This window comes from Nansenia antarctica (genome assembly GCF_963989245.1).
Source record: "Nansenia antarctica genome assembly, chromosome: 4".
Taxonomy (NCBI): Eukaryota; Metazoa; Chordata; class Actinopteri; order Argentiniformes; family Microstomatidae; genus Nansenia; species Nansenia antarctica.
Window position 1 is genome coordinate 53,710,817 of NC_137689.1, and position 27,278 is coordinate 53,738,094.

At 45.4% G+C, this 27,278-nt stretch overlaps 1 protein-coding gene across 1 annotated transcript in view; it reads right to left on the bottom strand.

Annotated features, from left to right (window-relative positions):
- The window catches only part of brinp1 (bone morphogenetic protein/retinoic acid inducible neural-specific 1), a gene marked incomplete at both ends in the record, with an annotated part of 76,317 nt that overhangs the window by 38,629 nt on the left and 10,410 nt on the right, over positions 1-27,278 (bottom strand). The window contains one exon of the mRNA XM_080530276.1: positions 4,623-4,813. Coding sequence (XP_080386402.1) covers positions 4,623-4,813 — 191 coding nt within the window. The remainder of the gene's footprint in view (positions 1-4,622; positions 4,814-27,278) is intronic.

A 27,278-nucleotide genomic window follows, 5' to 3' on the forward strand; every position in this document is an offset into this window, starting at 1 on the left:
ATAGGGACCCGCTAGCCCGCTGCACCGTGGTAAAAAGTAACGCAATAGTAACGCCCCGCGGTGGCGCAGCGGTCTAAGCATTAGCCTCTAGTGCAAGCTGCCCACCGGGGACTGGGATCGAATCCCAGTCTCGCCAGACCCGGATATGGCCGGGGCTCACAGGGAGCGGCATATTGAGCGGCCGCTCCCAAGGGGGGTATAGGACTATTTTCCGGACAAGGATCCGTCGCACAACACCGCCCCCGTCTGGTGCTGGAGTAACGGTGTCGGGCTCGAGGAGCCAGACAGCTAGTCTGCCTGGCGATCTCCTCTGGGGCTGCCGGCCACGGGGTCGTGCGGCGGATCCTACGCAATAGGCAGGGGATAATTGGATGCTAGGTTGGGTGTAATTGGATACCAAATTGGGTGAAAAAGGGATAAAATCAGAAAAACAATAAAAAACAATAAAACAATATAACGCAATAGTTACTTTCCCTAGTAACTAGTTACTTTTATAATTAAGTAATTCAGTTACTAACTCAGTTACTTTTGGGGATAAGTAACTAGTAACTATAACTAATTACTTTTTTAAAGTAACGTGCCCAACACTGGTCACCAACCACGACAAGTGTAAATGAGGCTAACGGTTTTGTGTTTGGAAGCAGCATGACAATAGCTGGAGGAAGAGAGTTGTACATGTGAGACCTGGGTTCAAATAGTACTTTAAATTATGTCAAATGCTTTTCTCTGCTTGATTGATTTCGCCTGCCGGGATGAGAGTCCCAGAGGGGGATGGAGGGAGGGAGTGAGGGAGGGAGGGAGGGAGGGAGAGAGAGAGAGAGAGAGAGAGAGAGAGAGAGAGAGAGAGAGAGAGAGAGAGAGAGAGAGAGAGCACAATAGAGCGAGAGTGGAGAGCGAGAGAGTGAGAGAATAATGAAATGAAACCAGTGAAACTGCAATCAAATCACATGTGTTTGACACCATTCCTCATTCCATTCCACGCGTTACAAATAAGCCCGCCCTCCAAAATCTACCATCAACAGCCTCCCCTGCTACTCATCTATAGCAGTGCGAAGACGTGTGGCCTGTTGCATAAACAACACTGTTTGTTTGTGTTTGTTTGTGTTTACATTGTTTGTTTAGCGTTCAATTCCTGAATTCCCTTGTATTTCCTTGTTTTCCCCAAGGCGAGCTAACAAACATGTTCAGGATCGCTCATGTACTGTAGGCACACCTACTGTTTCACTCCATCAGGAGACAGTGAGTCCTTGCTTGTGTTTCTCACCTCATTATGTTGAATTGATGATGTTTCCATTCCATGACTATGACTGCGGTTGCTAAATCAAAATGTCACATCCCAAAAAAGCACTTTTTTCCTTAACACCTCATATGTGTTTGTAAAGGTTGAGGGAGTTAAGGGCTAAAGTGAGTGGATTGCTTTCAAACCGAGGCGATGACCTTTCAGCAAGCGTCCCCACCACGGGGGAGGAGTACATACGGCAGCGGGAACCACTAAACCTGAACAACGGCAACAAACAGGGGCTGAGATTTACTGTACGCATGCTTGTTGACACCGTAAAGGTTGAACACAGCTCATATCGCCACACCAACGGACACACATACATGCATGCACACAAGTAACACGCACAGACACACACACACAAACACACAGATGCATGTACGCACACACACACGCGCGCGCACACACACACACACACACACACACACACACACACACACACACACGCACACACACACCGCCCCCTCCTGACCAGAGTTTGCCATTCAAAGGGCAAACCATGATGTCTGGAACTCATTCAAGAACTTGTCACATATGTTCAGGACCCCCTGCATCATGATTGGTTATTCTGCCCCAGGCGATGCATTGGGATTGGTCACTTAACGCCTGGCGCTTCTGACCGTGGGTGGAAGGCAGGCAGGCTCAATGTCTCATGCTTGGTTGGACCAGCATTGTGGGAGGGACACACACCCACACACATACACAGACACACACAGACACACATACACACCCCCATACACACATACACACCCCCATACACACACACACACACACACACACAGACACACACACTCACACACATACATACACAAAAACACACACACACACACATACACACCCTTGACCTGCTGCACAAGGATAATGATGCTACGTTAACCCTCACAAGCTTTGACCTTCTGTGCCTTAATTACTTTGAAGGAGGTCAGGTGTACAGTACATACATGCATTCCAAGACGCCACACATTGTGCCCTGCCCAATAGGCTCATACCAGAGCGACTTAATTTATCTTTGAGGGTGACTTTTCCTAATAAATGCATTGTCTTACATGTTTTACTGGGCAGCTCTTTGGCGCTCGGCTTCAATAAAAGACACATTGATTAATACGTCGGCCTGGGCCTTCGGCGTTCAAACACTCTGTCTCTCTCTCATTCTTTGGTCAAATGATGTCATTCTGATTTTTATGGATATACATTATTGCCATACCAGGGGCAAGGTTTTATTGGCCAGTGTAATGAAATAATACAAGTTGATGGATATATAAAAGCAATACACGAGGCTGAAGTATCGATTTACCTGCAAATCATTAGCACTGTCTGCTGTCTGCTGTCCGAGGGCTTTGAGTGCATACTGTGGCTTAGAGCAATAGGCAGGCTAGGGGTGTGATCCTGTCCATAGTGGTGTCCGCTTACAGCAGACATTACACTTCACACTGTGGAGGGTGAACAGGTCAAGAGTGGCTGAAGACTGATGACCAAAGCGCATGCAGAGGGAAAATACACGTGCGTACAGTAGCTTCTCACACGCACGTTAGGGCAGGAGGAGAGAGAATTTCAAAGAAACCCAATCCCCAAGGCTATATCCAGAATGGTGTGATTGTCAAATCTATATTTTCGGTTTTCTGTTTATCATTTGTAACATCAAAAGCATCTCCAAAACTGTAACACGTCCTTCAGATTATATTTTCTGGGTAGCATCTTTGTCTGGCAATAAAGCAATTATTTTTCACATTTTTCCTCATCTATGGTTCATGCATTCCTACCCTTATGCAACTTTTCCAGGGATTTATGTGCATACTTTTTGAAGATTGAAGCATGATGTGAACATTGCATTACTGCACAGCCACGCACGCACGCACGCACGCACACACTCACACTAACACACACACACACACACACACATACACACACACACACACACACACAGACAGACATACACACACACACACACACACACACGTTCTGAGCCCATGCAGATATCCATGTATAACAAGAATCCTGGAGCGTTACAAGAATCCAGGAGCGTTAGGATGGAAGAAATGTGACACTAACACCTGCACATACACTCGCACACACACACACACAAACACACACACACACACACACACACACACGCACACGCACACGCACACACACACACCACCACCACCACCACCCTCCTCAATAGTGCACCACACACGAGAGAAAGCCATTTCTTCCAATACACAGTGACTCCTTTTAACTCCTTTTTATAAACTGGAGGCTAGCGAAGAGAGCATCATATTTTCTTTGCTTCTTTATCACTCTAGATGCAATAATAGCAGCAGCAGCAGCAGCCTTTAGGCCAGCTCTCACTCCACTCCCTGGTTGCTCTCAGGCTGTATCAGTTCATATAATGGTGTTCTTTTATGGGCAACCCCCAGATTGAGATGAGAGACTTTGGGGCAATCACTCTAGCGAAATGCCCTCAAGGTTAAAGATGATCTGGTGACAGTTACCAAGCAGTAGGGAGAGAGGGTGTGTGTGTAGTTGGGGGGGAGGGGGGGGAGTGGGTGAGAGAAGAGAGAGAGAGAGAGAAATAAAAAATAAAAAATAAAAGTAAATAATGAAAGAGACTCTGTGAAACTGTAATCAAATCTGTGACTCACTATTGTCTCATATATCATCTGCCCTTAATCACCTCTGTACTGAATCATCCTGGAAGGGGTTGGTTGTTACTTATTTATATTTCAACCTCATATCATATTTCACCACAATATTATCTACCAGGCGTTAGGGTGATTCACCTTGCAGGCCTGCATATACGATATTGCAACTCTAAACCTCCACCTCTGAAATCCCGCTCCTAGCCTTAACTGAATTATTGAAGCGGACTGCTTGACATTCGAGAGAAATACTAGATCTATAGTCTAGAGAAGAGAATCTTCTTTTATCGTGTGTTGCCTGTGAAATGCATGAGCTCTCGGGCCTAGGTGGTATAGGTTGATACACCAATTCTGAATGACATGAAATCAACTGGAAGGTTGTACTACTACAAAGCATTGGGATCAGTATCAGTATCACTTGTAGAGGATCTGTCCATCTTCATATGACCAGACAGATATACGTTAATTAGACGATAATAACCATGCACTTCCCATCAATATATCATTTATTTCTCATAAATGTCCTATCCCAAGAGAGTGGTATGCACAATCTATTCCTATTTGGTAGTAATCACTTGTTATAGGCCACTCCCAGTTTGTATAATGGGGTTAGTTTGACCATGACTATGACAGTGTGTGTGTGTGTGTGTGTGTGTGTGTGTGTGTGTGTGTGTGTGTGTGTGTGTGTACGTGTGTACGTGTGTGTGTGTGTATTATCTTACCTCCCAGTGTAGCAGAGATGAGGATGTGGGTTCCATACTTCTTGATGATGGTGTCGATGAACTGATGGGTGGAGGGTCGTCGCCCTAGCAACCGGATGCTGCGCTGGAAGTCCGGCATGAGTGGGACAGGGTTGCGGATCAGGTCCCTCCTCTCGATGGCTGTGTTCCTTACCTTCCAACGCGCAAACTCCCTACAAGGAAAATAGGAAATGTGAATGCTTGTGTCCATGTTTAGGTGGGTAGTATGCGCAAATGGAAAACATAGCCCAGGTCCTGGATCTGAGTGACAATAGTAGAGAAATGAGAGAGATCCGCACACTGGTTGCTGCTCCAGAAATGTGTCGTTTATTAGGACAACACTTTGACCCAAACTCATGTTTAAACATAGTATTCAAATACAGTATGTTCACCAAAGCCATTATCAAAAGTTTTGTGTATGCTATGACAGAAAGAGGTCAACTGCTAGCAATAAAGAGCAGCAACATATCCCTCCAGTACGCAGCAAAGCAGAAGCAGGAAAAGGTCATTTTCATTTTCACAAAGTCTCACAGGTAATGACGTCAAATCAACAAATGCCTTCGCTTCCATAGTGTATAGTGGGTCTGACACATGTCATGTTGTTAAATACACCACAAGAGTTCTTGTATGGTGAGCTATAAGGCCTAACAACGTTCACTGGCATTAAGTGAAGTTCACGTCTGACAAAACATCACAATGTAAATGTCCACAGTAACCTCTGACAATGTTGACAGTCATGTTCATGCTCTTCGTGCACTTCAAGGAAACTGGTAGTAGATCCAACTCGAAATGGTTGCTGTATCTCTGTCACGTTATGCTAAAATCAACCCAAGAACTGCTATTATGAAATGACAATCAATTAGCTCTGCCCCCATGGAGCAAAGTGCCAGCAAAATCATCTTCCGCGATATCACATCTAAATGAAGACACCATGTTATCTAATCAAGGCAAATGCCAGCCGTGGCCAAGGGCTATGTGTGCGGGTCGTGATTGTGTTGGCTAAGTAGTAAGTGATCAGCATCAGACCCACCCCTCTCTACGCCACGGGGCGGGCAGGCAAGAACTACATCCAGCAATCAAGCGAAAAGTAATTGAATCACAATCATGGCAGTGGAGATTCTCATAGAATTTGCTAAAATGTTTGCTGTGTCAACAAACAAAATGAGGTCTGGCTTGCGTTCAACTGCATAATTTGTAGTGTAATATCTGTAGCGGGGAAAGCCAGCGGCCTCGTAATCACCCTAGGTCATGGAGAGGGCACATGCCTGAGAGAAATTATTGAAATATCACCAATTAGGAAAGTAAAGCATTGTACTAGTACCATTGTAATATGCTACAATCCATTTGTTACCAGATATTCTTCTTTCCCAGGCTGTTCATTCTGAACAATGGGATGGGCTGTGGCGTAATGTGTTTTATACTGTTGCGAAGTTGCAATTTTGCCTCGGTCAGGGGCATTTGAAAGATACTGTACAGTCAGATGTCCTCCAGTGAGAACGCTTTGATTCATATATTCATTGTCTGAAATAATCCCCCTATGCAGGCTCGAACAGTTGTCATTTGAATTCCCAGCGAGACAGCTTACAGTCCAGTTCACAAAGCTGTCTTGGAAATGCATGCTTGCTTAAAAAAAACAATTGTAGCAATTCAAGGGGTTAGTAGGGGCAATGGGAGGGTGTTATAATAATAATACAATTGTCACTAGGCTCGTGTGAAGGTATCGAGGTACAATTAAGTCTAGCTGCATGGGGCCCAGCTCACACGTTGTGCGATGGATAGAGGGACAATTTGGATTTTGACACATTCTTAGTGAAACAGGTTTGTAAATCTCTTTCAACAGGTTGGGTTCTCACACTGCATAAGAGGATTTTCTGAGGGACTACATCACTTTGGAGTAGATTTTGGTGTCTGGTAATTCAATTGGGAAAGCAAGGATTTGGTCCCTACCTTCCTCATTACACTGAGAAAAATAAATATACACATGAAAAGGATAGGGATTCTCTCTCTCTCTCTCTCTCTCTCATTCTCTCTCATTTCTGTGACAGGTGAATATCTCTCTCTCTCTCTCTCTCTCTCTCTCTCTCAGCCAAAACATCTAAGCACTTTCTAACTACTGCTCTTCAAGGGGAAGGGAACAAATGCATGCAAATTGCATTGTGTCTGGTTCTGCATCAACAAATCTCATAGAGTAAGAAAGATAATGAGCCACATTAAGTCTCCACATGAAATCACTCAGGATGAGAATGTTAGCACGGTCTCGCTTACAGTTTGTGTGTGTGTGTGTGTGTGTGTGTGTGTGTGTGTGTGAGTGTGTGTGTGTGTGTGTGGAGGGGGTGGGGGTGTTTGTGTATACCCACATGATGTGACCATGTAGGTGTGTTATCTGTTGCTTTGTATGTGTATGTATTTTCTTTGCACTTAAAGCCCAATGCACACAGCATGCGATTTCTGTTGCACGACAACATTCCATTTTGAAGTTTGAGAGAAAATCGCATCCCAATGCACACGGCCCCGATTTTAATCGCACGGCGAAAATTCGATTCCATTCATTTTGAATGGGACAAAGCACACGGCGTGCGAGTTTTGTCGCACTGTCAAATGAATGGAATCGAATTTTCGCCGTGCGATTAAAATCGGGGCCGTGTGCATTGGGATGCGATTTTCTCATAGACTTCCATTCAAACTTCAAAATGGAATGTTGTCGTGCAACAGAAATCGCACGCTGTGTGCATTGGGCTTAAGTGTGTGTGTGTGTGTGTGTGTGTGTGTGTGTGTGTATGTATGTGTGTGTGTGTGTGTGTGTTTGTGTGTGTGTGTGTGTGCATGCTTACAATATATGTTCATGTATGTGCCAGTGTGTGTATCTTTGTCTCAGCTTGAATGAGACAGAGATATCAAGATGAAAGTAGAGAGAAAGAAAAAAGAAGGAAGGCTAAATTAAGAAAGCCACCTTCTGTCCAATTTGTGCTTATCTGGAGTGTTTGGCTTCCTGGAAAAAGCAATCCTATACAATGTTCCATTAGCTGCAGCCTTCTTCACTTGGAATCTTGTCAACAACAATCTCAATGTCTTCAAAGGAGTCCATTATAGAGAATGGACCCCGTGGTTTAGCCTTGGCCTCTTTCGCCTGTTAAGCCGATCTATCGGGTGGATACAAGCCAAATGCGGGTTAGCACAGAGCCCAGGTAATTATAGCATTCTTCATTAACAACAAGGGTTAGGGTAACAACAGAGTAAAATACATGGAATTGGACACCATTGCCAAGTCTACCATCTGCAAATGATCAGACAACGACTAGTTGAAATGAATGCAAATGCCCATTATGTGTTTGTGAAATGCATCAGATGTGAATCAGGATGTGTTCTTCTACTGGAGTACAAACGGCAAGGCCTGGTCAATTTTCCCTCTATTCATTCTCTACTCCACAACCCCTTGAGTGTTCCTCTCGATGATTTAGCTCTGAATGGCTCCTTGGGTCCCTTAAATTGACCTATTACTTAGTCCCAGTTCTGTGAGAGGCGATCAGCTGGGTTCAGTCTGCCTGTGAATGTCTCCTCTGTAACACCTTCCATTACTGCTGTTCAGCATGCTATTACTGTAGGACCCCTCTGAGACTTTCTCACTCTCCGTACCGAAGAGTTTGGACCGTGGTCAAAGTCACACGCAATCAATCAACCGATCAAGCTTTATTTCGTAGATAAATGCAATGTGCCTCAGACAGAGATACATTTTTTTTTAAATACTAAATTAACATACTTTTAAAAGCATGTACTGCTGTTTGATATCGCTCAGAAATGTCATATTCATGCAACATATGAGCACAGAGGGTAATGTAAAAACAAAAAACACAGATGTTGCCTTCTAAGTGCCTTAGTGGTTTCATTTTCATATCCACACACATACTTCTAGGGGTGCTTTCCTGGACACAGATTAAGCCTAGTCCTGAACTAAATCACACTTTCAAAAGAAAATCTCCATCAAAGACGTTATTTAATATAGGATTAGGTTTACTGTAATCTGTGTCTGGGAAATTAGACCCTAATGTGCTAATGTGTTGATCTGTTGTACAAAAAGGGTTCCTGAATCAAAGGTGTGCATGCTTTTGTTCTAGCCCAGCACTAGCACATTGTCTTCATAGATAATAATGTAATCCTGTCAATCTGGATCACAGTTTAATTGAATAAGGTGTGTCAGTCCTAGGATGGAACACTCCCAGCAACTCTCCAGGTCTGGAGTTGGACACCCACTGATCTACTATGGTAAAAATAGTGTGTCAGCATCATCCTTTTTGCTTTTGATATTCCCATAATTCACCAAGCATTTTGCTCCTATCAGATATCCGATAGATGATTTGTGACTAGCTTCAGCAGACTTTATTTGACGGAAAACAAAACCCTCACAATTTCTCAATGTCAGAAAGATAAGCACGTTTCTGGGGCACAGGGCTCGGTGCTGATGTGTGCTGGTGTATGCTAAATCAGCTGAGCTGGTTTTCTCTTATTTTTGCACAACACACAGCATATTTGTGTGTGTGTGTGTGTCTGTGCGTGCGTGCATGCGTATGTGTGTGTGTGTGTGTGTGTGTGTGTGTGTGTGTGTGTGTGTGTGTGTGTGTGTGTGTGCGGGTGTGTGTGTGTGTGTGTGTGTGTGTGTGTGTGTGCGGGTGTGTGTGTGTGTCTGTGTGCACTTCTGAAACACAAACACAAACACACACACACACACACACACACACACACACACACACAAATTGAATGATAACTCAACAGACCTGCAGCAAATGCGATAATAACCATGCCAAGAGAATTGAGAGATTATCTGATTTTGGGCAGCAACAAATATCTCTCTGTTCTTCTTCATCTCCCTCTTTCTATCTCTCGTTTCCTCTTTCTCTCTATGTATCAATTCGTTTTAAGTGCATTCTCTTCACAGTTCTGGCGATTAGCAGTGAAACATATGCGACAGCCACATGTATTTGGGTCCATATGCCCCAGATTAAGCAGGGCAGCAGATGGAACCTGTGATATGATCTACTGCTTGACTTCTCAGCTCAAAGCTTGGTTTAATGACCCCTCAAAGAAACTTGAGATGAGATAAATAGCAGTGCTGCATTAGAGGGCAAAATGGTGTGTGCTCATGCGTGTGTGTGTGTGTGTGTGTGTGTGTGTGTGTGTGTGTGTGTGTGTGTGTGTGTGTGTGTGCAGTGGGGTGTGACATACAGTATAGTTCATAAGGGGATATGGTTAACTGCGTATATCAATTGAGATAACTTTAACGGCTGCGTTAAAGCATTAGACACTTTGCATAGATATGCATTCTCTTTGCCATCTCCTTAGTTTCATGTTGTTGCTGTTGTCTTCACAATTTATATTAACATATAAAAACAATGTAGCTAGCAGTGAAACATTTTTTTAACTACTGCAAGACAGATCCTTTTATGTATCACCCCATTTAATATCCGTCTATAGTAGCCTGTATTTATGAAAAATGACATAAAAAAAACACACCCTTGAATAGTGTTTTTTTCTTTGATAAAATATGAAACAACAAAAACAAGACGCTTTATTTGTTAGATTCTCACTATTGAAATGAAATATGATTCATACTGAACGTCTCCTTAGGATGGGGGAAACTTTTCAAAAGGCATCTCATTGTGTTTGATGAGAAGAAAAAGTAAAACTGAGGAAGAGCTATCCATCTTCCCTGCTCGCTAATTCCCCCATGCCCTCGTTTGGGTAGAACATTTTATTTCATTCCCGCCCAATCATTTCCCGCATCCTCTGTCCGTGTTTACCCAGCCTTCGCAGCTCTGAGACAGACATTATAGTAATCAAAGGAGACCGGCAACTAGCTGATTTCTCTCTGTCTGAATGGGGACGATTCTCACCAGGGAGCACTGGTGCTAATGAGTGTACCGGTGGCATTGGTCATGTCTGTTTCTATTTCAGACATAAATACAGAGAAGAGGGGGAAAAGTCGTGTCCATGTTATGTTGTCCATAATTAAGCATAATCTTTGGCACATTGAGTTATCACTCACTATCTCACTAGCTCTTGTTGAGGAATAGAGGGAGAGAGATGTACACGGAGGGAGAGAGAATGTTTTGAGACAAATGTACCAAATCAAGACAATCTTCTCTGCCAAAGTCTGTGTTCTGACAGCTTAGAGACAATGTGTAATAAACAGTACTGCAGGCTCTAGCTGTCAACTAAAGCAGACAACCCACAGAGATTCAATTCCACATTAGAGCTGTCTGACATTAAAAGTGGGTGTACGGATAGATTTCAGAGCAGGCCCATCTTAGATTATAGAGTACCTTGAACATTGAATTGAATTGGCTGTTTTGCTTATCATCATTTCTTCACTGTTGTTGAATATTTTTAAGTGGTTTGGCATGTCTACTCAAGTGGTGACAGACTAAATACAGGCTACTTTTCAGAAAGATACTCTCAGCCGTTTTCATTCAAACAGACTGTGTGAAAATGTAGCATTTTTCATAGCAAAGGTTTTGTGGACGATAAATGAAAACATACAATTGTGTTTACAACAAGAGGTCCCTAGATCATGTGGTAGTAACAGCCTATACATTTGAATGTGCAGTGGTTTTCGATGATGTCCATATTTTGCCTTCACATGGTATGTCAATGGTAAAATGTTCAATGCTAATCCATTGGACCGAATGCACTGTCAAATGTGCAGGTAGGCTACTATTAAAATATGCTTTTATTACAACTGCTGCCCGTCAGCTGCGCAAACTAGTTAGAGGCTCATGAGTATGATCGCCTCCTCAGGTCACAATACAAACCAAGATCGGCTATTCTTCTGAAAGGAGTTCACTATAGTATCTGGCTGTTTGAGAGAAGTAGTGAATCATGAACAGCAGGCCTAGTGCTGAGTGTAACCTAATGTTGTTTGAAGTAAAGTAGCCCAACAGAGCTACTGTACCAGCAGTCAAAACTGAGTGTGCTGAAAAACCCTGTCAGAATCTGAGGTATGGCCCTCAATTGAATTTCCTCACTTCTTCGGCTATTGACAACTCATCATATCTAACTTAAATGAATGAATGAATGAATGAATGAATGAATGAAGTTCCAAACAACGAAATTTGGGAGGGGTGGCTCCCCTGGTGCTAGGAAAGAAAAATAAAAATAAAAAATAAAAAAAAGAAGGGAAAGGAGCTGGTTTACATAAATAAAGGCTATGTACACTATCCACTATACTATACTGTACAGATAAAACACTGTGCTGTTCTATATCGTGGAGCTCCGCCCCATAGGGGAGCTCTGCTCCTATTGGTTTACCCGCTACCTAAAGTAGCCAATGACTGAATTTTTCAATGCCTGCGCCCGCCTGGGGTGCTATATAAAGGGGTGTACTTCGCTACCTCATTCTCCCAAAAAGTTCAGCACGGGTTTATATCTGAAGACTGAGAAGGACGACTACTAAGACTGGAGAACCCGCCAGACTTTTCCCTTCAAGATATGGATCGTCCGCCGCCTATGGAGAAGTTCCTCCGGGACGCCTGCCGCTGCGACTTCCGAGCAGCGGAGGACACTTTTCAGCGAAGGAGACTTTCCCTTCAGCGATGGATCGTCCGCCGCCGACCACGAAGAAGTTCCTCCGGGACACCTGCCGCTGCGATTTCCTAGCAGCGGAGGACAAGCACGACTTCTGCCACGTCTGCCTCGGCCCCGAACATGCCGAGGCGGCGTTGGTCGCCTCCCCCAGCTGCCTCCCCTTCCACCTCCTTTCCGTCGCGAAAAGGCGAAAGGGGATGGCCTGGATCAAGGAGAGCGTTTTTCCCCTGGCGGGCGCTATCTCGGGGATGCTATCCGACTCGAATAGCTCTGCCGATGATGCGTCCGGACAGGCCCCAGAGCGGCGTTCTGGGCAGGCACCTCCCCAAGTAGGGATGGTCCCGCCCGCTCAGCCGGCCCTGACACCACGCCGCCCTCACCCAGCTGAGTGGTCGGTGCCGGTGTCAGAATCAGAAAGCTCTGATGAGCTCGGTGCGCAGGCGGCGGCGAATAACATCGCCGTGTTTAACGCCGCCATTGCGAAGATCACCACAGACCGACCCAACGGTCTGTCTGCAGCGGAGGCGGAGTTTCTGAGCAAACTCAGTGCCGCGACGACACGAGGCGTTATTACATCAAAAACCCCTCCATGTCTATCAAGACCTGGCCCAGCTCATGAGCGTGCGGCCGGTTCTTTGATTATCAGGCATAATAAACCTGCGTCAATAAAGAGCATTGTTACACATAACAAACACTCTTTACAGACGGTAAGTCAGACGGTAAATCCCTAAGGAGGATTTTCCATGGTATCTACCAGAGCGGAGACCCACCTGCCTTGTCAGAGTGTGGTCGAATCGCTACCGGTTAGAAACGAAGCGGAGACTAGCCCAGCTTACCGGCGTGTGGCCAGCTCTCTGCCTAGCAGACTTACCCCTATCACGACACGAGGCGGTATTTACATCAAAAACCCCTCCATGTCTATTCAAGACCTGGCCCAGCTCATGAGCGTGCGGCCGGTTCTTTGATTATCAGGCATAATAAACCTGCGTCAATAAAGAGCATTGTTACACATAACAAACACTCTTTACAGACGGTAAGTCAGACGGTAAATCCCTAAGGAGGATTTCCCATGGTATCTACCGGAGCGGAGACCCACCTGCCTTGTCAGAGTGTGGTCGAATCGCTACCGGTTAGAAACGAAGCGGAGACTAGCCCAGCTTACCGGCGTGTGGCCAGCTCTCTGCCTAGCGGACTTACCCCTATCACGACACGAGGCGGTATTTACATCAAAAACCCCTCCATGTCTATTCAAGACCTGGCCCAGCTCATGAGCGTGCGGCCGGTTCTTTGATTATCAGGCATAATAAACCTGCGTCAATAAAGAGCATTGTTTCACATAACAAACACTCTTTACAGACGGTAAGTCAGACGGTAAATCCCTAAGGAGGATTTTCCATGGTATCTACCGGAGCGGAGACCCACCTGCCTTGTCAGAGTGTGGTCGAATCGCTACCGGTTAGAAACGAAGCGGAGACTAGCCCAGCTTACCGGCGTGTGGCCAGCTCTCTGCCTAGCAGACTTACCCCTATCACGACACGAGGCGGTATTTACATCAAAAACCCCTCCATGTCTATTCAAGACCTGGCCCAGCTCATGAGCGTGCGGCCGGTCCTTTGATTATCAGGCATAATAAACCTGCGTCAATAAAGAGCATTGTTACACATAACAAACACTCTTTACAGACGGTAAGTCAGACGGTAAATCCCTAAGGAGGATTTTCCATGGTATCTACCGGAGCGGAGACCCACCTGCCTTGTCAGAGTGTGGTCGAATCGCTACCAGTTAGAAACGAAGCGGAGACTAGCCCAGCTTACCGGCGTGTGGCCAGCTCTCTGCCTAGCGGACTTACCCCTATCACGACACGAGGCGTTATTTACATCAAAAACCCCTCCATGTCTATCAAGACCTGGCCCAGCTCATGAGCGTGCGGCCGGTTCTTTGATTATCAGGCATAATAAACCTGCGTCAATAAAGAGCATTGTTACACATAACAAACACTCTTTACAGACGGCAGCCCATCCCTTTTCGAAATGACCCCACCTTGGGCTGTGCCATCTCCTCGGTGGGCAGCGGCGGCTGGGGTCATACAGAAATTCAAGCTTTTTCTGTCGACTGCACCACAACAGACGGCCCAGCCGCTGTCGTTGCTTTATGCAGAATGACTAGAAGGGACAGGTATTCTGTCGGGCTGGCTTGACAGGACATTGAGGAGGGGATATGCACTACAGTTCATTCAGCCTCCTCCGCCCTTCAGGGGCGTGAGAGAGACTGTTTTTTGTCCTGCCCGATAGAGACACGTGCGCTCCGGGAGGAGATTACGAATCTCCTAACAAAGGGCGCAGTGACATTGGTTCCGAGGGACCAGTGGGACATGAGATGGTACTCCCCGTATTTCCTTGTCCCAAAGAATTCGGGAGACATGAGACCCATACTAGATTTCAGGGTCCTCAACGAGAGAGTGGCGAAACGCCCCTTTCGTAGATACCTGAGGGTCGCGTATTTCGTGTGCCAATCACAGAGTGGCACAGGAAATTCCTACGTTTTGTTTTCCAAGGGAAGGTTTACGAGTACACGCGCCTGCCCTTCGGGTACGCGCTTGCTCCTCGTTTTTTCTCCAAATGCGTGCAGACAGCACTCGAACCACTGAGGCGTAACGAGATACGCATAATATGCGGATCTCGACGACCTACTGGTCTTGGCCCAATGCCCAAATCGAGCCATTCGGGACGCAACCTCACTGGTGCAGCGCCTCACTCAGCTGGGGTTAGCTGTAAACTGGACAGAGAGTGCTCCGTGGCCGGCTCAACAGTTTTCCTATCTAGGCATTCAGTTGGATACTGCCGAGATGAGGGCCAGTTTATCGGCACCACGGAGAGCGACACTGACGTCAGCTCCCTGGGTGTGTCGAGTGACAAATACAATCACCGCTCTGTCAAGGATGTCCTTACTAGGACTGAGGTCTGCAGCCCATGTAGTGGTCCCCTTAGGCCTGTTACACATGCGCAGACTGCAGAGGCGGTTCGCACGACTGCGACGGGTTCCAGTGAGAACGCCGTCGCAAGTTGATTGTAATACAGAGATCGGTCAAAACCGACCTGAGCTACTGGAGAGACCCGCGCGTCATCGCGCGCGGAGTCGCCTGAGTTCGCTGAAAGCTCTCCACATTCCAGGTCTGCTCAACGAAGGAGCAGATCTGTTATCACGGGGAGGCCCGAGGGACGACGACTGGAGGTTAGCACCCTCCATTGTGTCGCTGATTTGGGCACGGTTCGGGCAAGCAGAAGTGGTTCTGTTTGCGTCACGGACGAATGCGCAGTGTCGCCTTTGGTTCTTCCTGCGCGAACAGGACAACCCGCCATTGGGAGTCGATACATTCGCACACCACCCATGGCCGAGGGTCCTGTTATACGCGTTCCCACCCCTGACATCTATCCTCCCACTGTTGGCACGAGTGAGGTCAGAGAGGCTAGAGTTAATTCTTGTAGCCCCGGACCGTCCCGGAGCCCTGTGGTTTCCGGAACTGATGGAGATGTTGGTAGAGGGCCCATGGCCCATACCTCATCGACAAGATGCACTCTCTCAAGCCAGAGGCTTGGTGAGGGGGCCGCCTATGATGGGGGGCCCCCTCATGGCCTGGTTACTGAGAGGGATTTGTTAGAACGCAGGGGTCTGACAGACGCGGTCATTCAGACCATTCAGAGTGCGCGCGCGCAATCCACTGCAAAGGGATATGCGGCGCGCTGGCGAGTGTTTACACAGTGTGAGGGACAGGACGTTGACCCAGTCTGCTGTCGGGTCGAAACGTTCTTGTGCTTCTTACAGTCGCTGTTTGACAAGGGATTGGCGGCGAGAACTATTAAAGTTTACGCGGCTGCCATCTCAGCTTGTCATGAGGGTTTTGCGACAACGACACTGTTCAGTCATTCGCTGGTTAAGCGTTTTTTGACTGGAGTGTGTAGGCTTAGACGCCCTCGTAGGACTCTAATGCCAAAATGGGACCTGTCGATTGTGCTAGAGGCGCTGTGCGTGCCCCATTCGAACCCATTGACACTGTGTCGTTGCGTTTATTGTCTCTCAAGACGAGTCAGCTCCTCGCCTTGACTACGGCTAAGCGAGTGAGTGATTTATGTGCTCTCTCGACACGGGCAGATTGTTGATCATATCTGATGACAAAACAAAAGCTGTGTTACGCCCTAACCCGGCTTTTATCCCTAAGGTTAATCGTGGGTTTAGGGTTCAGAGCTGTGCTCTGAGCGCCTTTTTTTCCTCCTCCTCACGACGGAGAGAGGGAGAGGCGTTTACATTGTCTATGTCCGGTGCGCGCGTTGGCACAATATGTGAAGCGCACAGCAGGACTGAGATCTTCTCCCCAGCTTCTGATCTGCTACGGCGGACAGAAAGCCGGGGCACCACTCTCGAAGCAGAAGCTGTCCCATTGGATTTGCGAGGCTATTAGCCTCGCATACGAATCGAAGGGGCAGCCCGTGCCGACTGGCATTCGGGCTCATTCCACCAGGGGCATGGCCACATCAGTGGCCATTCTCAGGGGAGTGGGAGTGGAGGAGATATGTGAGGCGGCGTCTTGGTCGTCGCCATCACTTTTTGTACGGTATTACTTGAAAGATATTCTTCCTCATCCTTTTCTCATTCTGTCCTCAGTTTTGCTGATGACTGATGTAGTGGGAAGGCACTTGGATTACCCTGGTCATGGGGATCCTATTCAAGTGTTGTCAGGATGAATACGGATGTGCCTGGGGAGGGGACCCTCCTCCAGGACATGTTCCGTTAGATCAACAACCCTACGTGCTCACGTAAGGGTTAGATCAGTGATATTTCTTCCGCATCCTTTTCTCATTCTGTCCTCAGTTTTGCTGATGACTGATGTAGTGGGGAAAGCACTTGGATCACCCTGGTTGGGGATTCTATTCAAGTGCTGTCAGGATGATTACGGATGTGCCTGGGGAGGGGACCCTCCTCCAGGACATGTTCCGTTAGATCTACAACCCTACGTGCTCACGTAAGGGTTAGGTCAGTGATATTCGTCCTCAATCCTTTCTCATTCTGTCCTCAGTTTTGCTGATGACTGATGTTGTGGGAAGGGCACTTGGATTACCCTGGTCTTGGGGATTCTATTCAAGTGCTGTCAGGATGAATACGGATGTGCCTGGGGAGGGGACCCTCCTCCAGGACATGTCTGTTAGATCAACAACCCAACGTAAGGGTTAGGTAAGTGATATTTCTTCCTCATCCTTTTCTCACTCTGTCCTCAGTTTGCTGAGGACTGAGGTAGTGGGGATGGCACTTGGATTACCCTGGTTGGGGATGCTATTCAAGTGCTGTCAGGATGATTACGGATGTGCCTGGGGAGGGGACCCTCCTCCAGGACATGTTCCGTTAGATCTACAACCCTGCGTGCTCACGTAAGGGCTAGATCAGTGGAGCAGACTCGTGTGGGTTGGGCCAACTTTTTAAGGTTGTCTTGAACCAACATCAGTGGTCAGCTCCGGGTGCCGCTGAGATTGTTTTACGGATTAATAGTCTCAGTGGGGGTACATTTGGCCTCGTTCGCTCCGCCTAAACCAATAGGAGCAGAGCTCCCCTATGGGGCGGAGCTCCACGATATAGAACGATAGTTATGGAGATAGACTCCAGTTCTATGAGTGGAGCGGAGCCCCATAGGGCTGCTGGCCCACTTCGACTCGTTCAAACCCGGCTGTTTTTGTATGTTTGGGAGAATGAGGTAGCGAAGTACACCCCTTTATATAGCACCCCAGGCGGGCGCAGGCATTGAAAAATTCAGTCATTGGCTACTTTAGGTAGCGGGTAAACCAATAGGAGCAGAGCTCCCCTATGGGGCTCCGCTCCACTCATAGAACTGGAGTCTATCTCCATAACTATCGTACTCTATGCTATGCTATACCTATTCTAACATTTCCTATTTCTCTGCAACCTTATGTACCCTAGGGTTGTCATATTGCACATAGTGTTATTGCACATTCATTTAAAGTGTCGCAGTTTGCAGGCTTGAAATGTACACATTTGTGTCTCAGCACTACACCTGATTTTTCAATCCAGCAGCTGCCATCAATCCGTCCAGACTGTCCAGGGCCCAGAACCTAGGTCTTTGCTGTGTTCAGGGCCTGGATGGCCCTGGGGTAGAAGCTAAGCTTCAGTCTGTTTGTCCTTGCGGCCATGGTCCTGTACCGCCTGTTCGAGGGCAGCCGGGCAAAGTGTTCGTACCCAGGGTGGGATGGGTCTCTGGAGATCTTGGAGGCCTTCCTGAGGCAGCGTGTGTTGTACAGCTCTTCCAGAGAGGGGAGGGGGGCGCCGGTGATCTTCTGTGCTGTTCTCACGACTCTCTGTAGCGCATTTCTCTCTGCGGCTGTGCAGCTGGAGAACCAGTTGCAGATGCAGTAGGTGAGGATGCTCTCCACTGCGCAGCGGTAGAAGGCCACCAGTATCTCCTGCTTGTTGTGGTCCTTCCTGAGGACTCTCAGGAAGAAGAGCCGCTGTTGTGCCTTCTTGATGATGGCTGCTGTGTTGTTCTTCCAGGACAGGTCATCCTGTATGTGCACCCCCAGGAATCGGTGGGTTGAGACTCTCTCCACGCTCTCTCCGTCGATTAAAACGCTCTCTCCGTCGATTAAAACATGTTTTGTAATGAATAATAAATCAACAAACATACCCACAACTGTAAAGAATCATCACCATTTTATTACCGGTATTATTAACGTTACCCTGTACTGTGGTACTGTCATCATTAATTAAAGTACGTAGATTCAATTACTTAGATTCACTTACATAAGTCTAATTTACATCATTGATTCACTTACTTAGACAAATGTATTTGTTGTGAGTCGCTTTGGAAAAAGGTGTCTACTAAATGCCAAAACTGTATTGTAAATCCCACTATGAGGGACTGAACCCTTCTGTTCCGACAGCACGACAACTCTATGTCTATGAGACACCGCTTCAAATGACATTTTTTCAAGGCTTTGGGCATGAATATATCATCACTAGGCTTCATGGATATATAGCATTCTTTTTTAAAAACAGTTCCTATGTGTGTGCTTTATCTAGATACACTAGGGACACAGATCAAGTCGAGACTTCTGTAGGGGTAACATGTGGTGCATTGCCAGTAGCCCTAACCACTAGACTAAACCCTAGTACAAGATACAGTGTTGGCAGTGGTGTAGTCTAGTTTTTTCTAGTGGGTATACTGTGATTTTGCCCTCCCAGTCAGAGCGACACCTGTCCCGTAGCGACACCCCATAAGCACCACCACACTCACTTATGCATACAGTATGCATCTACACCGGTGTTTGCTGCCTTGGGGGGGGGTGGCATGGACTGTACTTGTACATCAAGCTGCCTCACGCTACAGAAACAGGAGATAGGCTCCTTCCCTATGGGCCATTAGGCTCGAGAACCATCGGTTCTCAAGGCTACTTACTTATGTGGTCTTGACTACCTGTCCACTTTCTCACCTGGTTCTTGCGCTCTCTCTCTCTGGTGTGCCGACACCATCCTGCTCTCTCTCCTTCTCTCCCTCTCTATCCTCCTCTCTCCCTCTTTTGCTGTCAACCAAAAGGCAAATATAACAACCAGAGTATTTATAATTTAATAAGAGGTATACATTGAATTCATATCAAATCATAACATCATTCTAATTGAATATTGGGTTGCTGTGGGCAATGCAGTCAGATGCTGTCTTTACTTACTCTCTCACCAGTAAGAAAATCATATGTCCAACTACAAAAAACAGACATTTCCAATGAGTGAAGGTTTGTTCCAATGCTTCAATCCACTGTCCATGTACTGTAAATATACCATTATGGTATTACCATAAAGCCCAATTCTAGCAGAATAAGAAAGATTGTATATCTACTTTAAGTAAAATAATAAAGTGCATCCAGTTAGCTCTTTAGCTGGCAAGTGTGCAGCAGACTAGCTCATCTAACCACCTCTGAGCTAGCTAGCTTGCTAGTTCTTTGACACTATTATTCACACCATGAAACTATAATCAGACACTTTCTAATCACAATAATAACGACTAATTTGAACCAACTTTCTCTGTCAGAACACAGTAATTATATTTGCTAACGTTTCAACTTGCTTACTTTCTTCTACAGAGCTTTCACCCTGCAAAAACTCTCTCGCGCTAAAACAAAACCAAAACCAAACCATTCTCCAGCGGCACGAAGCTGTGTGTGGAGGTCTGGCCCGCCCGCGAATTTGCGAAACCTAGGATGGTAAGGGGAGGCAGGGCACGAGAGACTCGCCAGCCAATGAGGGGGCAATGAGGGAGTGCTTCGCCAACCAATCAGGTAGCGGTATTGCCCTGCCTCCCCCTACCATCCTAGGTTTCGCAAATTCGCGGCCCGCCCACCCCAAGGCTCTGTAGGGGAAATACTGAGACTAGCATTCTGAACGACTGGTTATGCCAGCGGTTCCCAAACTTTTTCAATCAGGCCCCCTTTGGGTAATTGGAAATATTTTCGAGCCCCCCCTAACCCAGTCCCCACCTATATTGATATAATTAATTGTATAAAGTTGTAAAAACATTACATTTTCTCTTCTAATAATAACAAGACACATATATCCAACTATAGTTTTATATTTTATTATGGGTTGAAAAGGAACATAAGTGCTTGGCAAATGATCCTGTGCCACTGAAATATTCAACATATCAACATTAACTAATTTCTACTGCATCACTATTCTTACTCCTCACATTCCTATCACAATTACGATCAATGACTTGTGTGTGCTTGCTTTGCCTTGCAAATCTTCTCAAAGCGGGGTTGTTGTTTTGAGACTGCCACTCTCAGTTCATTCTCAATGTTCAACTTCGACCTGTATTTGCTTTTGATAGCAGCAACAGCAGAAAAGCCTATCTCACACAGGTATGATGTTGCAAAAGGCAGCAGTATTCCCACAGCTTTCTGTCCAATGAGAGGGTAGTCCTTCTCCACTCCAATCCAAAACCCAGCCAAAGTCGTGGATGTGAACTGCAGCCTCATGGTTGACTCTGAAGTCATGTCGATGTACTGTTCCTCTTCCGCAGTGCTGAACATGGCAGGTGGTGGTGCAACAAATGGATCCACAGAGAAGTATTTCTGGAAGCTTTGTTTCAGGGCTGAGATGTGCTCTGTCATACATGGAACCACTGTGCTCTGCAGCTCATTGGTCTCGATGAATGCCTTCAGATTCCCAAATGAGTCGATGTCCCCCTGTTCAAGTCTCCTCCCCCACATGTCCAGTTTCCATGTGAAAGATTGTATCCTGTCCACATTAGACGTGAAGCCCAGGGAGAGGTATGTATCGTCATACTTTCTTGACTTTGGCTTTGGGACGTTTGTTATGGGCTCCTTCGCTTTTCGTTTAGCTTCTGGCTCTTTCATAAACTTATCCATTGTTGTTGTTGCTGCTAGATAGCTGGAATGATGGGGAGGGAGAGCGCGCGTCAATGACGTGAATGGAGCCCCTCTGGGCTCGCGCCCCCTCGCTGCCTCTTTGTTACAGTTTATGGCCTGCGCTCCATTCAGGTTCTCATTTTTATCATCCAACGCCCACAACACCCCTGATGGTAACCTTAAGCAAGCAGTGTTTGTTTACAGCTCTTGTGTGTGCATTTTTTTCCCCTCCCATATTATTTCTGCGCCCCCCCTGCAGTACCCCCGCGCCCCACTAGGGGGTCGCGCCCCACAGTTTGGGAAACACTGGGTTATGCGATAACAAACATGTCAGAAAGTTCGAAGTAAGTGCTCCGTAACACAGACGGGGTGAATTTTATGAATAAAAGTGTGAAAGTTCTGTCACAAAACGCCGTTACGTATCCTCGCGCATTTTCTAGTGGGTATACGCAAATCCTTGGCCTTTCCTAGTGGGTATACGGCGTAGTCCTGCGTATCACGTAGACTACACCACTGAGTGTTGGGTATTCCTCCTGTATGTATCTGGCTGTGGTAGAGAGTGTTACATAAGGTTGATGTGTTAGGAAGAGGCTGGCTAATGTGGAGGCCTCAGAAGGCTAATAGTCAGAAGAGGCTGGCTAATGTGGAGGCCTCAGAAGACTGTGCTGGCATGCTCTTGAGAAGGGAAAGAGTGTGATCCAATAATCGTTATTCCCAAAAGAATGACGCTGTGAAATGCTTAGCTTTCCCACCACACTGCATTGACGTCTGTCTCTCATCCCCGGCATGACGAGTTCTAGCTTAGATAAAAGACACAACACGCAGTGATTTGAAAATGCAGTGGGTTTGGGGGTTCAATGTGCAGCCAGTGTTCCCCAATCAAAAGGAACACCACATCTATAGCGTATATACTCCCCTCACTCCCTCTCTCTGCCTCTCTCTCAATCTCTCTGTCTTTCTTAGAGATTGGATAGTTTATATGGGTTGTGCCACGTACTGAGATTTCCGTTTACATTTTACGGAAACGAGTATCATCCGATCATTTTAAGATATCATCCGTAATCAGAGAGGATTCCTTTCTATCTAAAAAAAAACAACTACGCCATTGGCCAGTTAAGCTGTCCGTAAACATATGAGAGATGTGTGCAATGTGCCTGCTTCCATGATTGGATCGGAGAATTGATCTGTACACTGTGCCCTCCTCCTCCCTTCCCCCACGTCATCTAGTTCAGCGTTTCTCAAACTATGGGTCACGGATCGGCGCCAGACATGAGGAAACTGCCGGTCCACAGAGCCATGCCACTGCACCAGTGAAAATATGCTCAGTGCTTCTGTCACTCGCCAGGTCCCCACCTCCTTGACTGAATGTCTTGCTTCGAAAATAGTAACACATTATTCAAGATTCTAGAATGTTAAGTGTTCCCACCTGTGAGAAGATGCACCCTTTGTTCTCTCAGTCATTTCAGAACTCATTTAATCGCACGCTACTTGAGCTGTCATTTAGTCATGGCGTATTCCAAGCAAGCAAGTCTAGATTCCTGTTTTTAGGAAACAACTAGCATCTCACGATGGTAATTTAAATGAAGAACCGGAGGCAAAAAAAACATCACCCAATTTCTTGTAATTACAATTCTGGGACTAGTGTCAGAAGCTATTGTTCAACAACTTAGCGAAACACTGCGTCATAGGTACGAGATCTGTTTGCCAATCCAGAAATGAGTGATCTGCCACCTGTGATGCAGGATGAACTTTTGGAACTCTCGTGCAATGCAGGTCTACACTCACGATTTGACCGACTTTCACTGTCAGAATTATGGCTGTCAAGCTTTGAGGAATATCCCCATTTTAGTAAGTTGGCAGTGAAAACAACGATGCCTTTCCATTCCACGTATCAGTGCGAGTCAGCTTTTTCTCATCTCACTCACAGCAACGAAGACAAAATACTGAAATAGGCTTGTCTCAGTAAACACGCATCTCGTTTCGATCTCGTTTCGATCAGTTAGTTGTGAGAAAGCAGGTGCACCCATCACATTAGAATGGCGTCATTAATCTGTTGTCACTGCATTATTTCATGCCACCCAAATTCTCTTTGGCAGTGATTTTATGTTCAGCCAAAGCACTTCTGTTGTAGGTTTCTTTATATATTTGTTGTTAATAATGTTCCCCAAAGTCTGACCGGGCCCCAGGACAAAGAAGTTTGAGAAAGGCTGATCTAGTTCACCTCAGACGACGAGCAGCTTCTTTAACTTGGCTCAAAGCGCATACCTTCCCAAACTGGTAATACTGTATAGTGTCAGTTTAAAAAAACGGTTTACTGATTCAGTATGTCATTATTATATCCCTGCTACCCCCCTTGCTTTACATGCTATCAGTTCTGACTGACTGAGCTCAACTTGCGCAGACGCTTTTAAATCGCACCTCCAGTTGTCTAATCACGAGAATCATCCGGATTTGAGAGCAAAGTGCTATAAATGGACATGCATACGAATATGAGTGTGCCGACTCTGGCACAACCCTAGTAGTTTATATTTGAAATGAAATCTGACAGTGAAACTACTGTATTTGTCTGCCAAATCTGTCCCACCTTTTTTGGCGGAAATCCTATTAATATGAGATTAATATTTATACAACATCCTATTCATACAGCGAAGCAATCATGACCCTTATCATATATAATTAAGTATATAATAGGAGGCACCACAGGTTTTCACCACAGTCCTCTATAAGGCTATAGCCTACCACCAACACAACTGGGTGAATACCTAATTGAAATTATAGAACACACACACACACACACACACACACACACACACACACACACACACACACACACATACATACATACAAACACATTACACTGTGTTTTGCACCAGCATTAGCCTTGCATTGTTAAAGTTCCTTAGAGGGCAGTTCATATCCAAGCTGTTTTCCACTAACAGTTCCCATAGTGGACACTCCCCTGTGCCTTTATCTCAACTCCTATCCCCTCCATGCCTCTGCTGCAGGGGAGGCAAGACTGCACAGCAATCTGGGCTCTTTTTTTTGTGTTAATAATCATCAGCCCGCTCAAGCAGAACCATAAATCAAACAGGCAGAGATACAATTGAATTCCTGGATGGTTTTGAACCGCCAAGTCCCCTTTTAAACATATTATAGAATAAATCTTAATCCATTGCCCTCTTTCTCCACTGATGCTGGGCCTGCATACCAAAGCACTGCAAGTTAGAGCTACAGAAGCCACATGTGTATCTATTTTTGATTGTGAATGCACTCTCTTTGAATGACTCAGCCCCTTGCTAAAAACAGTTATCGACGCAGACAAAAATGCAGGTATTTATAAACACTGTGGTGACTGTTCTGAGGTTAGGCTGATATAAAAAGGTGTGCGTGGTAGCGGGGTAGCGGTGAGTCAGTCAGACACATTGTGGGTGTTGCCTCATGTCCATTAACAGAGTGATGGGGAGAGACTGTCTCAGAGAGATAAGCTCGCTGAACTCATTCAGCAGTTATGACAAATATGTCAAGCTGAAGTGTCACTGACTGACTAAGTGCTAATGCTCCAAAGTGTCAGTTAGAGGGTATGAAAAAAATAAACTTGGGACTCAATTTACAGTATGTTCCCTAAACCAGTGTGTTTCGTCCTCATTATACGTAGCTGAGAATGACTACACATGCAGCTAAACACCTCCCGTCATCAAGAGTGTGGAGACAGTATGTCGGTCTGACTTCAGGTTTCTTGAATTAGAAGGGTGAAACTGAGAAAGAGAAACAGTAAATCACTGATATGGTTTCACATCCACACATTGCCTTGCCATGCATCACAATGGAGAAATAATCTTATAAAGAAATAGTTACATAAAGCTACTATAGCTAGAGTTATGTTGTATTAACATTGAAATAAAGTATCCCCTGTTAGTTAACATTATAACCAAGAATGATCAATGTATTATACAATGCTAGTATGGTCTCACATGAAGAAATACATCGTACATTTACACAATCACTATGAAAACCAACAGTTACAAGCTAAACTAGCATATTCCATTATGACAACACTTTGTACAAATATAATCATATGTCTGAAGAAGGTCTATGAAAGGCCGAAAACGTGCACAATTAAAAACAGTTTTGAGTGTGCGGATGCTGCATTTTTTCATTCCATTTGATACTCTTCAGCTCCAGCACCTCAGCTAAATCTGATTATGGATGAGCAGTGGTATTCCCAAAATAACCATCCATTAATTCAGGTAATTAGTCAATGAATTTGTTAAATTCCAAAAATGCAACCAAAGGCGAAACACATTTGAAGATTGAACTGGATTAGAACAGGTAGTTGCAGACAATCGTGAATGAGGCTCTTCTAAGAAAACAACATACACTTCCAGAAGATAGCGGTCACAGGATTACATAGATTAAGAGAGTAACAGGTTATCCAAATAACCACTAGGGGGAGACAGAAACATCTAAAGGTAAGTATTAATGCTTAGTAGACAGAACACAGTGTGTTTATGTACCAGTAGTGTAGGTATATGACACAGTTGTTTTAAACTGTCACATACCCAGTAGCATAGGGCAGATGAGACAGTGAATCCAATTCACAAATGTGACAGGGTCTTGTTATAAAGTCCACAAGTAGGGCATGGTAATTTTTCCGTTTTTTCCATATTATGAAAGTACAGATGGTGGATGGTACAGATCTAAGTTTTCAAATAATGTGTCATACTTTGAAATCTAAAAATAGTTGAAGAAGATATGCTTATTTGAATGTTGGTACACCTCATACCAAATAGCGGAGAAATGCGCTCTGAATCAAAACACACTAGCAAAACAGCTGCTAGTAGGCTAACTCTAAAAAGGAACATCGCTACAAACATCTAACTGCATCTTTAGTGCATCACAACATGCTGATAGAACACACATAATTAGAGGATCACACTCTCCTTGCTTTTGAATGTCCTAAAACATACATTTGTTTACAAGCCATGTATCACTGGCCAAGTAACCTAGGGCATACAAGAGAGTGAATTAAATTCACACATTTAAGTATTTAGTGATCCTAAAACTGTTGTTTGTTATATCGAGTGGGCTCTTCAACACTTCAACTTTCGTAATATGCAAACAAACAGAAAACACTTTTAAATTATTTTTTAAATAGGTTTTTTGCTCATTTGCGTGACTTGAGAATTGCTGACATGTGGCCCTTTTCACCAGACCATGTCACATTTATAAAATTGACTCAAATTGTTATAAATGGTGCATGCAAGGACATGTCTAAGACCAGAAGGGGACATCGAGCGATGGTCACCATGGCAACCACACACACACATACTTAGGAATAGACATTATCTACCCAGAGTCCTGCTGTTTACATATTGACACAATCATTCACTTCACTTTTCTACTTCAGCTGAGTGTCAAAATCAACACAACAACCGCTCTCAAACCCTCCACCAATCACGGGTCTTGTTACTGGAAAGACCTGGCATATAATGTTTGATCAGATGTCGGTTAAAACATTACAGCCACACTGATCTGCACGACAGAAATATCTGTATCATAAATCATAATACCCTGTAATGCATATTCTATTTCTATGAATTGACAATGGAATCAGTTATATTGCAATTCCAAGAAAAGCTCGGAA